Below are 14,115 nucleotides of genomic sequence, written 5' to 3' on the forward strand. Positions count from 1 at the left end.
GTCAGCCTTACTCTCAGGAACACAGCTGGCCATTGTTTTGGGGGGGGGAGACAGAAAGGGTTCTGGGAAAGGTTGAGTCACTGGGGCAGAGCAGGACCCTGTGGGGAGTTTTAACACTCCCCACACACACCAGGGGCAATGCGAGGAGGCCTCCAGGAGTATCCTTCAACAGCCTTGGCTGAACGATTGGTTCCCCCTCTACCTTTACGTAATCCCAAGGGGTCGGAGGGCCAGAGATGAGGCCTCCTACTGGCCAAGGTGAGGTGCAAGAAGAGCCAGGAGGAACCGGAGAGCCCGAGTCGCTGCTGCAGAGCCTCTAGAAACAGCAGGGTTCGCCTGTTTATAGCCAGATGGAATGTAGCGGTTCTGCTTGTTATCAGCCCTAAACAGACAACACTCTCTCACATGCCTCTCATGCATGCTATGTATTTACACACATATCTTTAAACCCTGAAATTACATCGAATGAGTGCATCCAGTCACATTTGGCCCAAGATGGTTTGAGCTTACACCCATCAGAGGCGTTACAGTCTTTGATGGCCTGGAGCCTAGGTTTGTTTTAGGAAAATGAAATGAGCATAGGAGCAGAGCAGAGTGGGGTGGTGGTGAGCACACAGAAGGACACTAAGACGGCCCCAGTGGCCCTGGGCCAGGGGAAATAGAAGTGGCATGTCTGGAATCTGGCTGGGAGGGAGAGATGGTGGTTTGGACGAGGCCACAACGCCAAGCACATGATGGGGTCTCTGAATGGTTTACTGTTAGGGGCCACTCTGCACCAACACCACTAGCGAGAGGGGGGAAATGTCATGCTCTATAATATGACTGCACCCCCATCTCCCCATTTGGTAGCGATTTGCTGAAATGACCGTGCACGGTTCACAGGCAATACTATGGAAACAGGGGACATATGGAATGTTCAGATAAGTGAGAATGAAAATAGAAAGGCAGTTTGAGATCAGCCTGGCTGGTCAAAAGTCAAAATAATCCAATGAGTTCTTATAGCCTGAGCATTTGAAAGTCATTAGGAGTCACTGTGCCACATGCTGTGATGACTATCACATTTCCCCCCATTTCTCCTGGTAATATGATCCCCTAATGATTAAGCACAATTCCCTTTCCGGCTTTACAGTAGAAGCTGCCGCGGTCTGGTGGTAAAGTTTAGGTCAGGCTTACCTCTGCGGTTCTTTGCTGCCATCTGCACTGTGTTCAGTGCTGCTGCCGTCTCCCTGGGATCTGTCGTCTGCTGCCGGCTCCGGCTCGGGGTCGGCGGTCTCTTTCTCAGCGGTCTCTGGGGCTCTGGGGAGTGGGGTGTCTCTGTCCTGCTCAAGCAGAGGGGTGCGGCGCCCCTGGCTCCCTACGCTGCCGATACTCCCCGTGGTCCCATGGTGGTGCCTCTCCACGGAACCCGCAACCCGCTTGGCCTCACTGCAGCGCTTCATGGCCTGGAGCTGGGAGAGGGGCACTATATCTCCTCCCTGGGGTCGATGCCAGACGGTGCGACGCCCGGCAGAGTTATAATAGTAGAAACGGCCACTGTGGGGGTCGAACAGCTCCCACCACTGGTTGCCGTCAGCCTGGCGGACAGGAGCGCCTAGCGGGGGTTCCCAGCCGCACTCGCCGGTGGTCAGGTTCACATACATGCGCTCTCGAGAGCGCGGCTCCAGGATCTCCACCCAATCAGAGCTGAGTGAAGAGAAAGAGAAGAAGGGGATCATTAGAACAGACGACATAAATAGGGAAAAGTGTTTTTTACAGCTGAAAATGGCAACAGATTATTCACCACCAGGATATGATGACACATTACAGAAGCCACGGTCACGCCTGAGTACTCATCAACTAGACAAGCTGTAAACAACTCACACTGTTTGACAGACTGAGAAGCATGAAAATGCCCACTTGTCCATATGGAGAGAGTGTGAATGTTTGTGTCCCCTGCATGTGTCCATCTGTAAGCGTGTGTGTGTGTGTATGTATCAGCAGTGATGTCATCACTGCAACAGTGTGTGTGTGTGTGTGTGTGTGTGTGTGTGTGGTACGCTCCCTGACTAAGGAGACAGGTGGACACTCTCAGTGAGACACCAGGCATGGAGTCAGCAGGGCCCAAAGAGAACCATACGCTCTCAGTGCTACTAATGCAAAAACCACCTAGCTGAACTACAGTCCAACAAAACCGGCTAACAACAGCTAGCTCAGCACAACGCACAAAGAGAGACAGAGCGGGGGTGCAGGAGAGAGAGAGAGACAGAGACAGAGAGACAGACAGAGAAAGAGAGGGAGAGAGAAATACACAAACAGACAACCCAATTTACAGAAATGTACAGGTCATAGATAAGAGGGACAACCAATCTCAGACGTAATTAGACCGTGAACTGAATTTCAGAGAAATAGTAGGACACTCTCTATCTGTGTTAAACGAATAAGCGTAGATTGCCAATGAACGATATCACCCCAGGTTATGGGCCTATGCTACAGCTACCTACAAAAAATCAGGGTCAACAAAAAAAAGCATGACAAATAAGCAAGTGCTGCAGTTTGCTGGTGCTATATATCCAGGTCATGCTACCCTTTAGAGGGCTCCATTATGTCTCCTTTGATCTAGTTCCCTAATGCAGAGCGGCCTTAACTGTGCCAACAAATCCATGTGGGAACATTGAGAACAGCCAGCGAGAGTCCATTCACTGGACTAAGCATCACAGTTGAAGGCCAGAGCGAGGGAGGACAGGAATTAGGAGATAGAGGTACAGAGTTGAGGAAAAAGCTCCACCGTGAACACAAAATATCCAATAAATCACAACGCTCCATCCTCTTCGCTTGTATAATGACAACTTGAGGGTCTGTCAAGGCTAGCCTTTTTCTTTTCGCTGTAACCCATCCAAGTCCGGCCTAGTATCTTTGAAAGAACAAGGCCGATGGGGAGGGATTAGTGTTATTGGAATCTGCCATAGGTTTGGATCTTTTCCCAGCCTCCTCAGTATAGAAAAGCTCTTTTTTTCCTGTCACGCCAGTCACAGCGATACGAGCCCGCTGTCCAGGCTACCTGTGGCGATGAGAGGGGGCATGATGCCCAGCGTGGGCAATAGTGCCCACAATGACCACCAAATACCCACATTGGTTCCTCGTGTGGCTGCCAAATCAACCCTGTGCCCGCCCCTGGCCTCAGAAATAGACACAGAGGAGCATGGTGCCAGTCAGGTCTGCCAGGGTTACCATGTTACTCTGCTGGCTACAAACCTCACTGGGAACAACCGCTGCTCTCCGTTTTGAACTGCACAGCCTTGAGTAGATCTGCTGTGCCGATCTATCAGGTGTAGGCCTAAGCCTTCTCTTCTCTGTTGCCCACACCAGGCCCAGGCTCTCCATATTATCTTCCAACAGCCAGGTAAACATAGAGAGAACATGGAGGGGATAAAGGAGCCTTCCACAGCCTGCCTACCCATGAGTCACTGCTCTACGCTGGGAAGCCATCTGGCCCTGTCACTCACACCAGGCACAGATAAAGCCCCGCTCTCAACACTCAACACGGTTTTAATGTTGCATTTCTAACCCACATGGGACAAAGAAAAGAGAGGATTCTCTTAGAGTAGGGAAATTTACACCAGCCCTATGTTTTTCTTAAAGGCAATAGCTGCCAAAGTCTATAATGTGCCAGAGGTAAAGATTAAGAAATGTTAGTGCGCAATGTGTGAATCAGAGGGAAACAGTTTGACTGTTTGTCTGTGTGAGGGTGTTTGTGTGTGATCAGGGGTTGGGATCATTATAGGGGAGTTTTGTTGTTTACAAGTCTGACTGCTCACAAAAGAGAGGGTCCTACAGCGAGGCCCCACTGTCTGAGGAGACGACTTTAACACTGATTAGATCCACGCCGGCTTAATGGGGGGAAGCGCTTCAAATAATGGGGCATTCAAAGCAGAGGCCTAAGCAGTCAATACCGCCCCACACATACCCAAGCCTTCGTCCCTTTACTGCTCTCCCAGCTTCCTAAAGAGGCATTCCCACACAGAGAACCTGATCTCTCCACGCTGGATTCCTTGCTATTCAACTCTGTGTTTGTCATTACATTATTGTAAATGCAGTGTTTCCGCCTAAAACAAAACAAACCAATCGCTCATGGATCGCACATCTATACTCCAATATCAAACATGGAGTGAAATAAAGCAGAGAATGTGTCCCGCCTATGCTTTCATTGAGTTCCAAATCTTCATAGCAGCGGTGCAGCACTGCTGCTGTGACTATATTGGGAATCAGTGAAAGAGCAATAACGCTGGTGAGAGGTGGCCAGGATAGCATGTAAAGGGCCACACTGCGTCCTCAACACCCTGACAGGAAACCAGGGTTTGAGGGTCAACTGCAAAAGCCACGGCTGACCGGAGGGGAGCAGTATGGGGTGTAATGGTTGCATAAGGACTTTTCCTTCTGGGTAAATAAACAGCATTTAGTGCTGAGAGCGAGCCCGCTGGGCTCTGTTGACACGACCAGATAAGCAGGAAGACAGACCGGTGGTCAGGTTCTGATATTCCTGGAACATCGCTTCTGGGATTACTTACACAACATGAGAAACTTCCATTATACGGGTTTGTTTAATGCCATGTGACTGAAGTGTGACATCCCTTACCTGCTTTACATTACTGTGGAGAACCTCTTTAAGATGAAGAGATACTGCAGTTACCAGGGTTGAGGTCAATACACTTTGAATTCCCAAAATTTAGATTACAAATTGAATTTGTAATTCCAATATATCTATTTTTTTAATAGATTAGATATAAGAAAACCTTTTATGGCAAAAGTTTTCTTGCTGTTGTATTTTGAAGTGATCCAACTTCCTTAAGTGAATGAATTGTAAATGAATTGAAAGCCACCCTGGTAGCTACTGATTCCTGGTGAGAAGTTGGTGAAGAGAGGTGTCTGTAACACCATGGCCAAGCTAAACCTACTCTACCCAAGGCCATTTGCTCACTGATGAGAGAGGGAGACATAAAAGTAAAGCGCAGGTCTCTGAACGACCGAGGCAGTCAGCCTCTCGCTGCAAATGTTCATAAATGGTTTGGAATGCAGTCTGCACCAGCTCGGCGAAGTTAAACTCCAGCCGAAATGTTTTATAATGAACTATAATTAACTTATTACACACGCGTTGTCCTATGACCAAAGGACACGGCACCTGATTTACCTCTGGAAAACTCAATCTAATTGAAGCAGACTTGTATGTAGGGGAGACCCCTATTAGAATAAAGGGTTTGTGTAGCCCTAAACCAGCACCTCACTGCCTTCAGTAAACATTGGCACGGATACGATGCGGAGATGAAAAATAACAGCTATGTGAGCAGTAAACTAATACTGTGTTTAGGAGCAAGCGGAAAAATATTGACTCCTTAAAGGGGCATTTTTCTGATAATTTACCTCCTAGTTTGCACTTACTTTGGCTGCAACTGATTCTAACAGAAAGATTTACAGAAAGATGTTCTTTTAGTTGATTAAATAATTGGTCGCTATGCTTTGATTCTCTAGTCTAAGTATATATATCAATTTAATTTCATGGAAACTATTTTTCCAACAGTCTATCCCTAACTGAGGATTTGGGCCATGCTTTTCTTTCCATCTAACCTACATTGTTTCACTGAACCCTCATTAACACAACAGGGGTTCAGTATACACCGGATGACATGACACGGTTAACAACTTTAAGAGTTTAAGAGAAAAACTCTTAAACCAAACAAAATTTTGCAAGACTGTTCACAGCTTTGGAATATTTTGGAACTGTTTTGTGGTGAAGTGTATCTTTAACAATGGTGTTTCAATCTCATTCTCTTGATGGGAGAACACATTCTCTGCTCTCCCATGGCACACAGGGTCGTTGTCTCCCATTTGGGTCAAGGAGAAGTTTCAGCAGCCGATGGTTATTCCAGAGTGACTAAAAATATGGCTTGTCAAACTGTAAAAAAAGACACCTCTACAACACAGAGCACGCAACGGAGCTCTGCACAGAGACCAAGAGGCCAAAACTGACACATGCTTGCACGCACACAAACACACACACACAAACACACCCTCTTAACCATCCTGTTTCTCCCTGTCCCGATGTGCCAGAGGTCTCCTTGCGAAGAAGAAATACTTCATCTATCATCTACAATTTACAGTCAACTCCAAAAATAACTGTAGATCTGAGAGCAGTTTCCCAGAGCAAGGGAAACAACAGAATATAGCTCATGGAATCTGCTCCATTGTTCTAAGCCAACTCAAAGTGTAAATGGCACTTTTCCCAGCAGTGGAAAACATAGAGGACTGGACAATACATTGTCCAGAAATAGGGCAACACACAGCCTTGTGTCATTGTTCAGCTTTGGATTTCAATCAAACTCAAATACCAATGTGACTGTTGATTCCATCAGAAAGATAAACTGTACACAGAGAAAGATTTTTTTGCTCTGAGTAGCTTAGCTTTTTGACCAGACAAGAGCAGCAGCTTTTTATCAGACAATCTAGTAATGGCTGAAATGCAGCTTAACGCTCCAATGCCATTGTGGCATTTTTGATGGACAGATAGGACGCCGTCAGAAATCAAGCCAAATGGGGGTATTATTGCATTCATTTGTCCATAAATGTGTTAAGGTGACACAATAGGCACCAGTGAGCCAGTTAAGCTCCCATTTACCATTTAGTACTCTCGTAAAGTAACCTCTAACCTCTCCTTACAACAGACTATTCTGAGTCGGCCTCTGTGGCCTGTGACTGTCCCTGGTGGACCCAGGCGGGCTGCTGTTTCACACAGGGCCTGCCATTCATCTAGGAAACCTTAGCGCTCTGTTCACCAGCCACAGCAACAAGTGCCAAGGTCCGCCCTGGCCGGTATATTTACAGACCTGCTATTTCCGATTTAGAGACATAAAACATCCTTTCTCCTCAGATACTGGCTTTAAAAATAAAAGTCTCTGCTAAGAGAAGAGAAAGGCATTTACTCACCTAGCAGCACAATTTACAAAACCCTATCAAAAGTGTAGAAACAACAATGGGACCCCAAACCTGTGTTATGCTGAGAAAGACTGTTAATGTTTTTTCAACGGTAATTTGCTGTCATCGAGCAGGCAGAGGCCTGTACCTCAATATGATACACGCAGTGATCTGCCAAAGGCGGACTTCTGTTTGATTATGTATAAACCATGTACAAAGTCTATTCAGCAAGGCTGCTAGGCAACCTGCTTATCTAAATATTGTAAAACAAGAGTAGGGACATGAACCGACTACCGAGTGTGCCTGGCAGTAGCTCCAGTAGCTGTGACTAACTCGGAGCGTAACCATAAACCTGGCACAGTGAGCGCTGTGGCCACGGTCCCCTTTACTGGAGTGGAACAGGGCAACAGCTCTAGCATGTGTAACACCATCAACGGCTCAGCAGCACTGGAAAGGAATGGCTGCACTGGAACAAACGGGGAGGCACGCTCAATAAGAGTCAGGGAAAACAGTATTTGGCCACACTTTCCACTTTAAAATTTACATACTGAGGTGACACGGTTATATTTCTGCGTGTCATTTTGTTGTTTCTTTTTGATCACATCCAAGCTGCAGTCAGGATGTCTAGTTGCTGGTTTTATGGAACGGAGCTCAGTTCATTTACAGTTGCGTGATGACGATCAGCCTTTGTTGAACCAAATGCTGTTTCTGTTTGAAACAGAGCTGGGACATGCGGGTCATCATTGTGCAGGATGGGCTGGCAGGCTCCCACACCCTGCCCAGGCCGTCCCGAACAATCAGAGGGAGAGGGGAGAGTGCACATGTTTCAGATGACAGAAAAAAGCCCTGCACCTGTCATACAAGCATTCTTTGGCCCTTTTGTTTAACACCTCCCGTTCCTGCCGCTCCACCCGGGTCAGGGGTCACAAAAACCCAAAGCACAATTGGTTTCTGTGTATGCGTTTGTGTCGTGTATAATTTAACAACAAACAAACCGGCACAAGGACTGCCGAGTCTGTTACAGAGTAATGGACTTCTGAGAGGTGACTTGGCATTCATCCCCACAGCAACCCTCATAAAGTTAATGCTAGGGGGTGAGACGATGTGCACTTGTTATAATGCTCTCCGACTTTAACAAGATAGTGCTTCTTAAACCAGGCCCACAGGCTGCATTCTGCCTTCTTTAGACTTCTAACCCTGTTTAGAATTTCTATGGGCTTATTTGCCATCTCATTAACTCTACTGTAATGTTAAATACCCTGATAAATGCCTTCCTCTGTAGATAACTATGGCCTGTGTATGTGTGTGTGGTGGGGTTGCGTTGCCTTTAGGCATGGGGCTATCCATGCTGCATACCGACTGCCCATGAAGAGTTCATATGACCAAAAGGGAGTGAATATCTATGGATGACTGGATGTTGGGGTGATAAATGGTGTTCAAAGAGGATTATATACGCATCAGTCCTACCTGTGGGACTTCTAAAAGCTGACAGCAGTGTTGATCACTTCTCAAACAGGTCTATACCTTTTCTCCCTACTCCTCCTCCCCTCCCCTCTTTCTCTGTCACCCTTCAGCAGCAGTTGTTGGTGTCCATTCCTCACTCGTCCTCTGCTGACATTGGCAAACGAGGCGCAGGGGTCGTTTTTCACGGCGGGACACGTCAGGCATGATAGAGCCGGCCGTGTGCGAGCCGACCAAGGCGCAGGAGAGGCAGGGTGCCAAGGAGGGGAAGAGAGGTAAAGCGCTTTAAAACCAAACAGCCGGGAAGCCACATGCCTGGCAGAGAGAACAAGGCCAGGGTGGGAGGATAAAGAAGAACAGAGGGGGAGATTCTTGATCTCACTCTGTCGCCCGGTTCACCTCCATAAGGCCTGCGACTAGACAGCCAGTGTGCAAGGATAAGACGTTAACAAGCTGTTGATATTGGGTGTGGCAGTTCTGTTATTACTGTACTGAACTGCTGAAAACAGTATAGATACAGTACAGTCCCATGGCGTATTCGGCATGAGGCATATAAGTAAGAATCTTCACAATAATACATCTTAAAGTTCCTTTTATTAATTAGATACTGCTCAATAAAGAACGGAAAATGCTGTGTGGAAAATGATTTTCTCAAGTGCTGTAAGCCATGATGAAGTTTGATAGCACACAGGTATAGAGGACTTAAGTGTCTCAGGCCCACCTGGCTGATCTGAATTTGCTTCTTGATGTCTTGGTAAAAGCATAAACAAACTTCACCACCACATTACACACCTTCTGTGACCACAATTTCATTTCTGCCAAAGAAAGTCACGTGCAGTATTTCTACTGCAGGAGACGTATTACTAGGAAATGTCAGCAATTGCCAAGCATGAGTCAATATTCTTCCAATGAAGTCATTCATCTTGTCTAGTATCACCTGTGAACAGTACGAATATAGTTCTGAGTCACTTAAGTGACTCCACACACCTGAAGCCCTGAGAACCAGATGGTCTACACTAGCCTATATGGTGTGCCATAATTGGACATGGGGTCTATTTGAATGCAATTGTCCAACTCAAAATGCAAAGGAGTGGACTTTACACAACTTTCTAGCTTTCAGCACAATGCCCAGTTGTCAGTTGTGCTCAGCAGGGTACAAAGGAATATATCCCCCACCTCCCTGTGAAAGACGGGCACATTAACACACTGCTCCATTACAATGAGGAGAGATGGAGAAGTCAGAAAAATATCCCCGCTTGTTTTACTCCACAACGGTGTCTTGTTTTACGTAAGCCTGTGGGGTCTCTGAGAAGAGAAAAAAGGTTACCTAGCTGACAAGCATGTCCTGTGATGACTCACAATCATATGCATTACAAAGCCTGTGCAGCTCACCCTATTCTAATGCCTGTGATGGCACAGAACAATGCACACTATTGTCAGATCAACAGGCAGACTTCATTCAACGAGAACTCTCTCTGTTGCCTTCCCACAGGGGTGCCCAGCCAATCAGAGCCACAACGGGGAGGAGCTTGGGACATGTATACGAGGTCTGGGGTGACCTCCTTCAACAGCTGCCCTAATCCAGATCTAGAGACAGTTTCCCCCTCTCTTGGCACTGGATTAGACCGGATCTCACAAGGTCGTTCCACCACCTTCAGCACGGCCAGTCTTTCCCATGCTGCTTTCCAACTACCGATTTTACATGGCCTGAGTGAATTAATTCCCTCTCCCTGCCAATGTTTGCCCCCACTGCAACAAGCCGATTCTTCATGAGGTGTGAGATAATAGTGCCTACCTCGCCAATGGCTCCAGGAGAACATTTTTGCGTTGGCAGTCTTGAATGCTACTTTAGATACCTTCTCCGCACTCCGCCTACAAACTAACCACAGAGAAGCAGCGCCCTGTGATTTCTGTATGGAGAGTATTGTCTTGTCCCGCCATCCTGCTCTTCCTCCCACTAATGCAGCAGCCTTCAGCAGAAATGCTGGGAACTTCCGGCCCCCTCTCCGCTCTCTAGAACAGTCAGTGTCTGTATGAGACACAAGGCAGCAACAGGGTCACTAAATCCCCTTTTATAGGGGCGAGCCTGACCAACAGCAGCCCATGTCCTTCCTAAAATCCTCCCCTTTCCCCACTTTGTCTAAGAGCATATGGGGACTTTTCAGGTCAGAAGACTGTGGACGAGAGTGAACATGTGCAGGAGAAGCCGAGGACAGGGATCAGAGTGTTTACCACATACAGGCCAGCCTCTCTGTCCACTGCACCAGCTGTCAGAGCCAGTGAACAATGGGGTCACTTGTCCAAACAAGAGAAACGAATGAACCGATTAGGATATAATTGTGCTTAATAGACCTCAGCATTCATTGCCCAAACTTTATCTTGTCCGATCGTTTGGGGTCAAACATGTAACGAATGAAGACATGTTCTGCAGGGCCTTTAAAAGAAAAGCTTATGCTGCTTCAACCTCTGCCATCTGCTTGCTGTCTAAAAAAAACTTTCCATTAGTTTTTGACCTGCTCAGCTATGACCAGTGGCGGTCTGTAACTTCATTTTGAGTTGGACCACACCACCCCCCCCAATCCGCCCCTGCTGACATGACAAACGAGGCCAGAGTCTAATCCCAGAGCAGAGTTACAGGGTGAGGGGGGGTCAGTGGGTGGCCAAGGAGCCACACAGGAAAGAAATGTCCGGATTGTCCTCTGGAGGAAGTCGGGCTGCTGACGGCAGGTCCTCCAGGATTAGAAATGCAGAGCAGCCTGGTGAAGATGTTAACGCTGGGTCCGTCTGGGCCTGAAGGGAGGAGTGTGGCAGATAATGAGCTAAGGGGCCATCGCTGGGGATCCATGGTGTAGAGATGGATTAATATTGTCCTCATAATTACAGACTTTTAGGTTGTGGCAGGAGTCAAATGGGACACTGCTTCCAAAGAGGTTATGGCTGGGGCACTGAAATGTCCCGACACTAACCTCTTTTAAAAGTAGGCTTAAAACATTTCTTTTCTCTGAAGCCTTTGACTAGGTTTCATCACTGTGTATTTAAGTATATCTGTGTGCGTGTGTGTGGTTGTGTTTGGGTGTGTAGGTACATGTGGGTGCCTGTGCATGCGTGCTTTTGTGGAGGAGGGTTTGATATATATTGTTATAACAGGTTTGCACTACTTTTGTGGGCTTTTTAATTGATTTTACGTAGAACACAGTGAGTTTCCTTGTGTCTATGACAGCTCACTAGAATTATGACTAGTACTTAACTCTTTAGAGCAGATGACTCATTTATATGTATCCTTTACCACCCACTAGAAGGTCTGACCAAACCCACATGTTATCCTGTATAATGCCAGCGAGTGGTGATCAGAACACTTAACATCAGGTTAAACTAAGTGTGGGTCAGGAAGTTAAGCCAGCTCTTTATCCCCACAGAGGAAGGGTTCAAAATGTCAGCGGTTGTACAGGGATAGACAAATGTGGTCGGACAAATCACCCTGACCTGGCTACATCGTCTTTGTGGTGGGTCTTAGAGAATCAAAGTCGGATCAAAAGCGTGTACAGAGTGTTAAGAACATTGATCTTCAGGGATGTGACCAGCATTACAGTAAAAAAAAAAAGCAGCAAAGAAGGGGTGGAAAGCTGGAAAACAGGATTTGAAGTTGTCTAAAAAAAAACTCAAATCCTGAAAAAAAAAAGAAAAAAGAAAAATCTCGTCCATAGATCTTTCATCATTGTTTCAACATGTCACAACCCAAAACAAGCAATTGGCACTGGAGCACAATGTTCAAAACCACGCTTCCTCTCAATGGGCCAATCAAACAGGTCTATCGTCAGATCCATTGTAGGATGGACGTCCTGCCTTAGCATTGTCATTGTCAAAAGGCCCACCTTTAACCAGGGTAACGTTGCTAGGGGAATGCTGTGTTTTGTTCTCTTTTGTCTGCCTGCTATTGTGAGCCAGCAGAGTAAACAGTGAGAAAACATCCTATTGTAGCTCCTCTTAGCTCACACAGTCTAACTTAAGAGAAGTTGTGGGAGGCTGCAAGGCTAATGGCATGGACCAAACTGGAGTATGATGTGTTGTTGTGTTACACAGATGGAGAAGTGAACACGTCTGCAGAAACCAACACCAAGCAGATGCTACCAACAGCTTATGAGATGGTAGGACCGGCTGGGCAGGGAGAGGTAGAAAACTGCTGCGCCCAGGAAGTCAGGTTGGTGTAGCATGTCAACCTGAACTGCCTCAGGCTATATACATGACTCCTATCTGGACAGCCTGCTTCTCAGACCCTCCACATGACTCATTACACAACTGGAGGTCCCACCGGAGGAGGAATGTAAGACATCAAAAGATTCTGGAAACTTCAATTTCAGCCATTAAAACTCTGAACTGTGCAAAGTCACAGCACTACCATGAGACATTTAAACCTGCACTGTTATATGAATTATGTGTATTATGCCTAAACAGTTGAGGTTAAAAATAGAAGGGAACCAAACCAGCTTATCCTATATATCTAACATATGCAGTAGCTTTAAATAGAGTAAGAATTAAAGCAAACCATCTGTCTCAAGCAACTTTTGAAAGCTAAACAACGTTTTTAATGCACATCTGCAGTCCAAGCAGATGGTGGAGAATATCAACATGTGTGGATCAAACCAGTAAAGCTAATAGCCCCAGTTAGCTTCCACCAGTAAAAAAAGGATTGCAACAAATGGGCTGTGGAACATTTGTCTTCCGTTTAGGTTATTGGTCTCTTAACCACAGCAAAGAGTTAGCTGAGCCAATTTGTGGACCAGTTTGAGAAAAATCAAAAGAGGAACCTGGTGATTATAGGAAAACCAAGAAAGGAAGCTAAATCTTTTCCCCCATATACTTCAAAAATACTGACACTGTCAACGTGAGACGAAACCTATGTGACAAACTTCTCCCAGTTTTCCAAGCCTTGTGCTAGCCTGCCACATAATAGTTTATAATGTTATAATTGCCAATATGTGCCATAACACAGTCAAACCACTCACAGTTTTACGTTAGCAAAATGCCATTTGAATTTCAACCATTCAGAAAAATCTATGCCACCTACTTTCTTCACATTCCTGGATTTTCTCAATCGTGTATTTCATTTTCACAAACTGTAACAAACACTGAAGTTGTTTAAATTACCTATAAACTTGTTAAAATAACTTGCATACACTGAAACAATGCAACTATCCATTGAGTGGCGTGGTCTTGTTCACCACAGTCACTGTCTGCTGTCGGGACGGCGGGGTTATAGCGAAGCAAGTAAACTGCAATAAACTTTCTCCAGTCAACTTTGTATCAGTTTCAAATGGATAGAGCCCGACTTACCTTGTCCCGGCCATTTTCTTCACATTGTAATCAAAGCGTAAATAAAGGAGGAAAAAATATTTTGCGGTTGTTGATTTCGGGATGGGGATTAAGTTTTTCTCAGCGCATAGAGCGGAGTAGTGCGTACGGGACGGTCCTCCGGTAGTGAATCCGATATGGAGTCTCCGCCTCTGCACGTGAGTCATAGGTTGGGATGGGGGTCACCCAGTCTGTATCTACCCCCCCCCCCCCCCCCCCCCCCCCCACACACACACACACACACACACAACACACAACACACACACACACAATAAATCCCTCGACTCCCCCTGGCTGGTGTTGTTGACGGGACAAGCTAGTTAACTTCCCATCAACTATGTGAATAACTTTTCATCAGTGCAG

General features: G+C 46.4%; 1 protein-coding gene across 2 annotated transcripts in view; it reads right to left on the reverse strand.

Annotated features, from left to right (window-relative positions):
• Positions 1-13,758, reverse strand: part of LOC139666410 (rho GTPase-activating protein 39-like) — a 32,966-nt gene extending 19,208 nt beyond the window's left edge. For both annotated transcript variants that reach the window (XM_071545615.1, XM_071545614.1), the window contains exons 1-2: positions 13,735-13,758; positions 1,174-1,683 (exon numbers count right to left, since the gene is read on the reverse strand). In XM_071545615.1, the coding sequence (XP_071401716.1) occupies positions 1,174-1,683; positions 13,735-13,748 (524 nt within the window). In that variant the 5' untranslated portion in view covers positions 13,749-13,758. The remainder of the gene's footprint in view (positions 1-1,173; positions 1,684-13,734) is intronic.
• Positions 13,759-14,115: the final 357 nt, after the last annotated feature.

Source organism: Centroberyx affinis, unplaced genomic scaffold (assembly GCF_046629955.1).
Source record: "Centroberyx affinis isolate AG114_WGS23_722 - 3 ecotype Tasmania unplaced genomic scaffold, CSIRO-AGI_Caff_v1 ptg004989l_1, whole genome shotgun sequence".
Classification (NCBI taxonomy): domain Eukaryota; kingdom Metazoa; phylum Chordata; class Actinopteri; order Beryciformes; family Berycidae; genus Centroberyx; species Centroberyx affinis.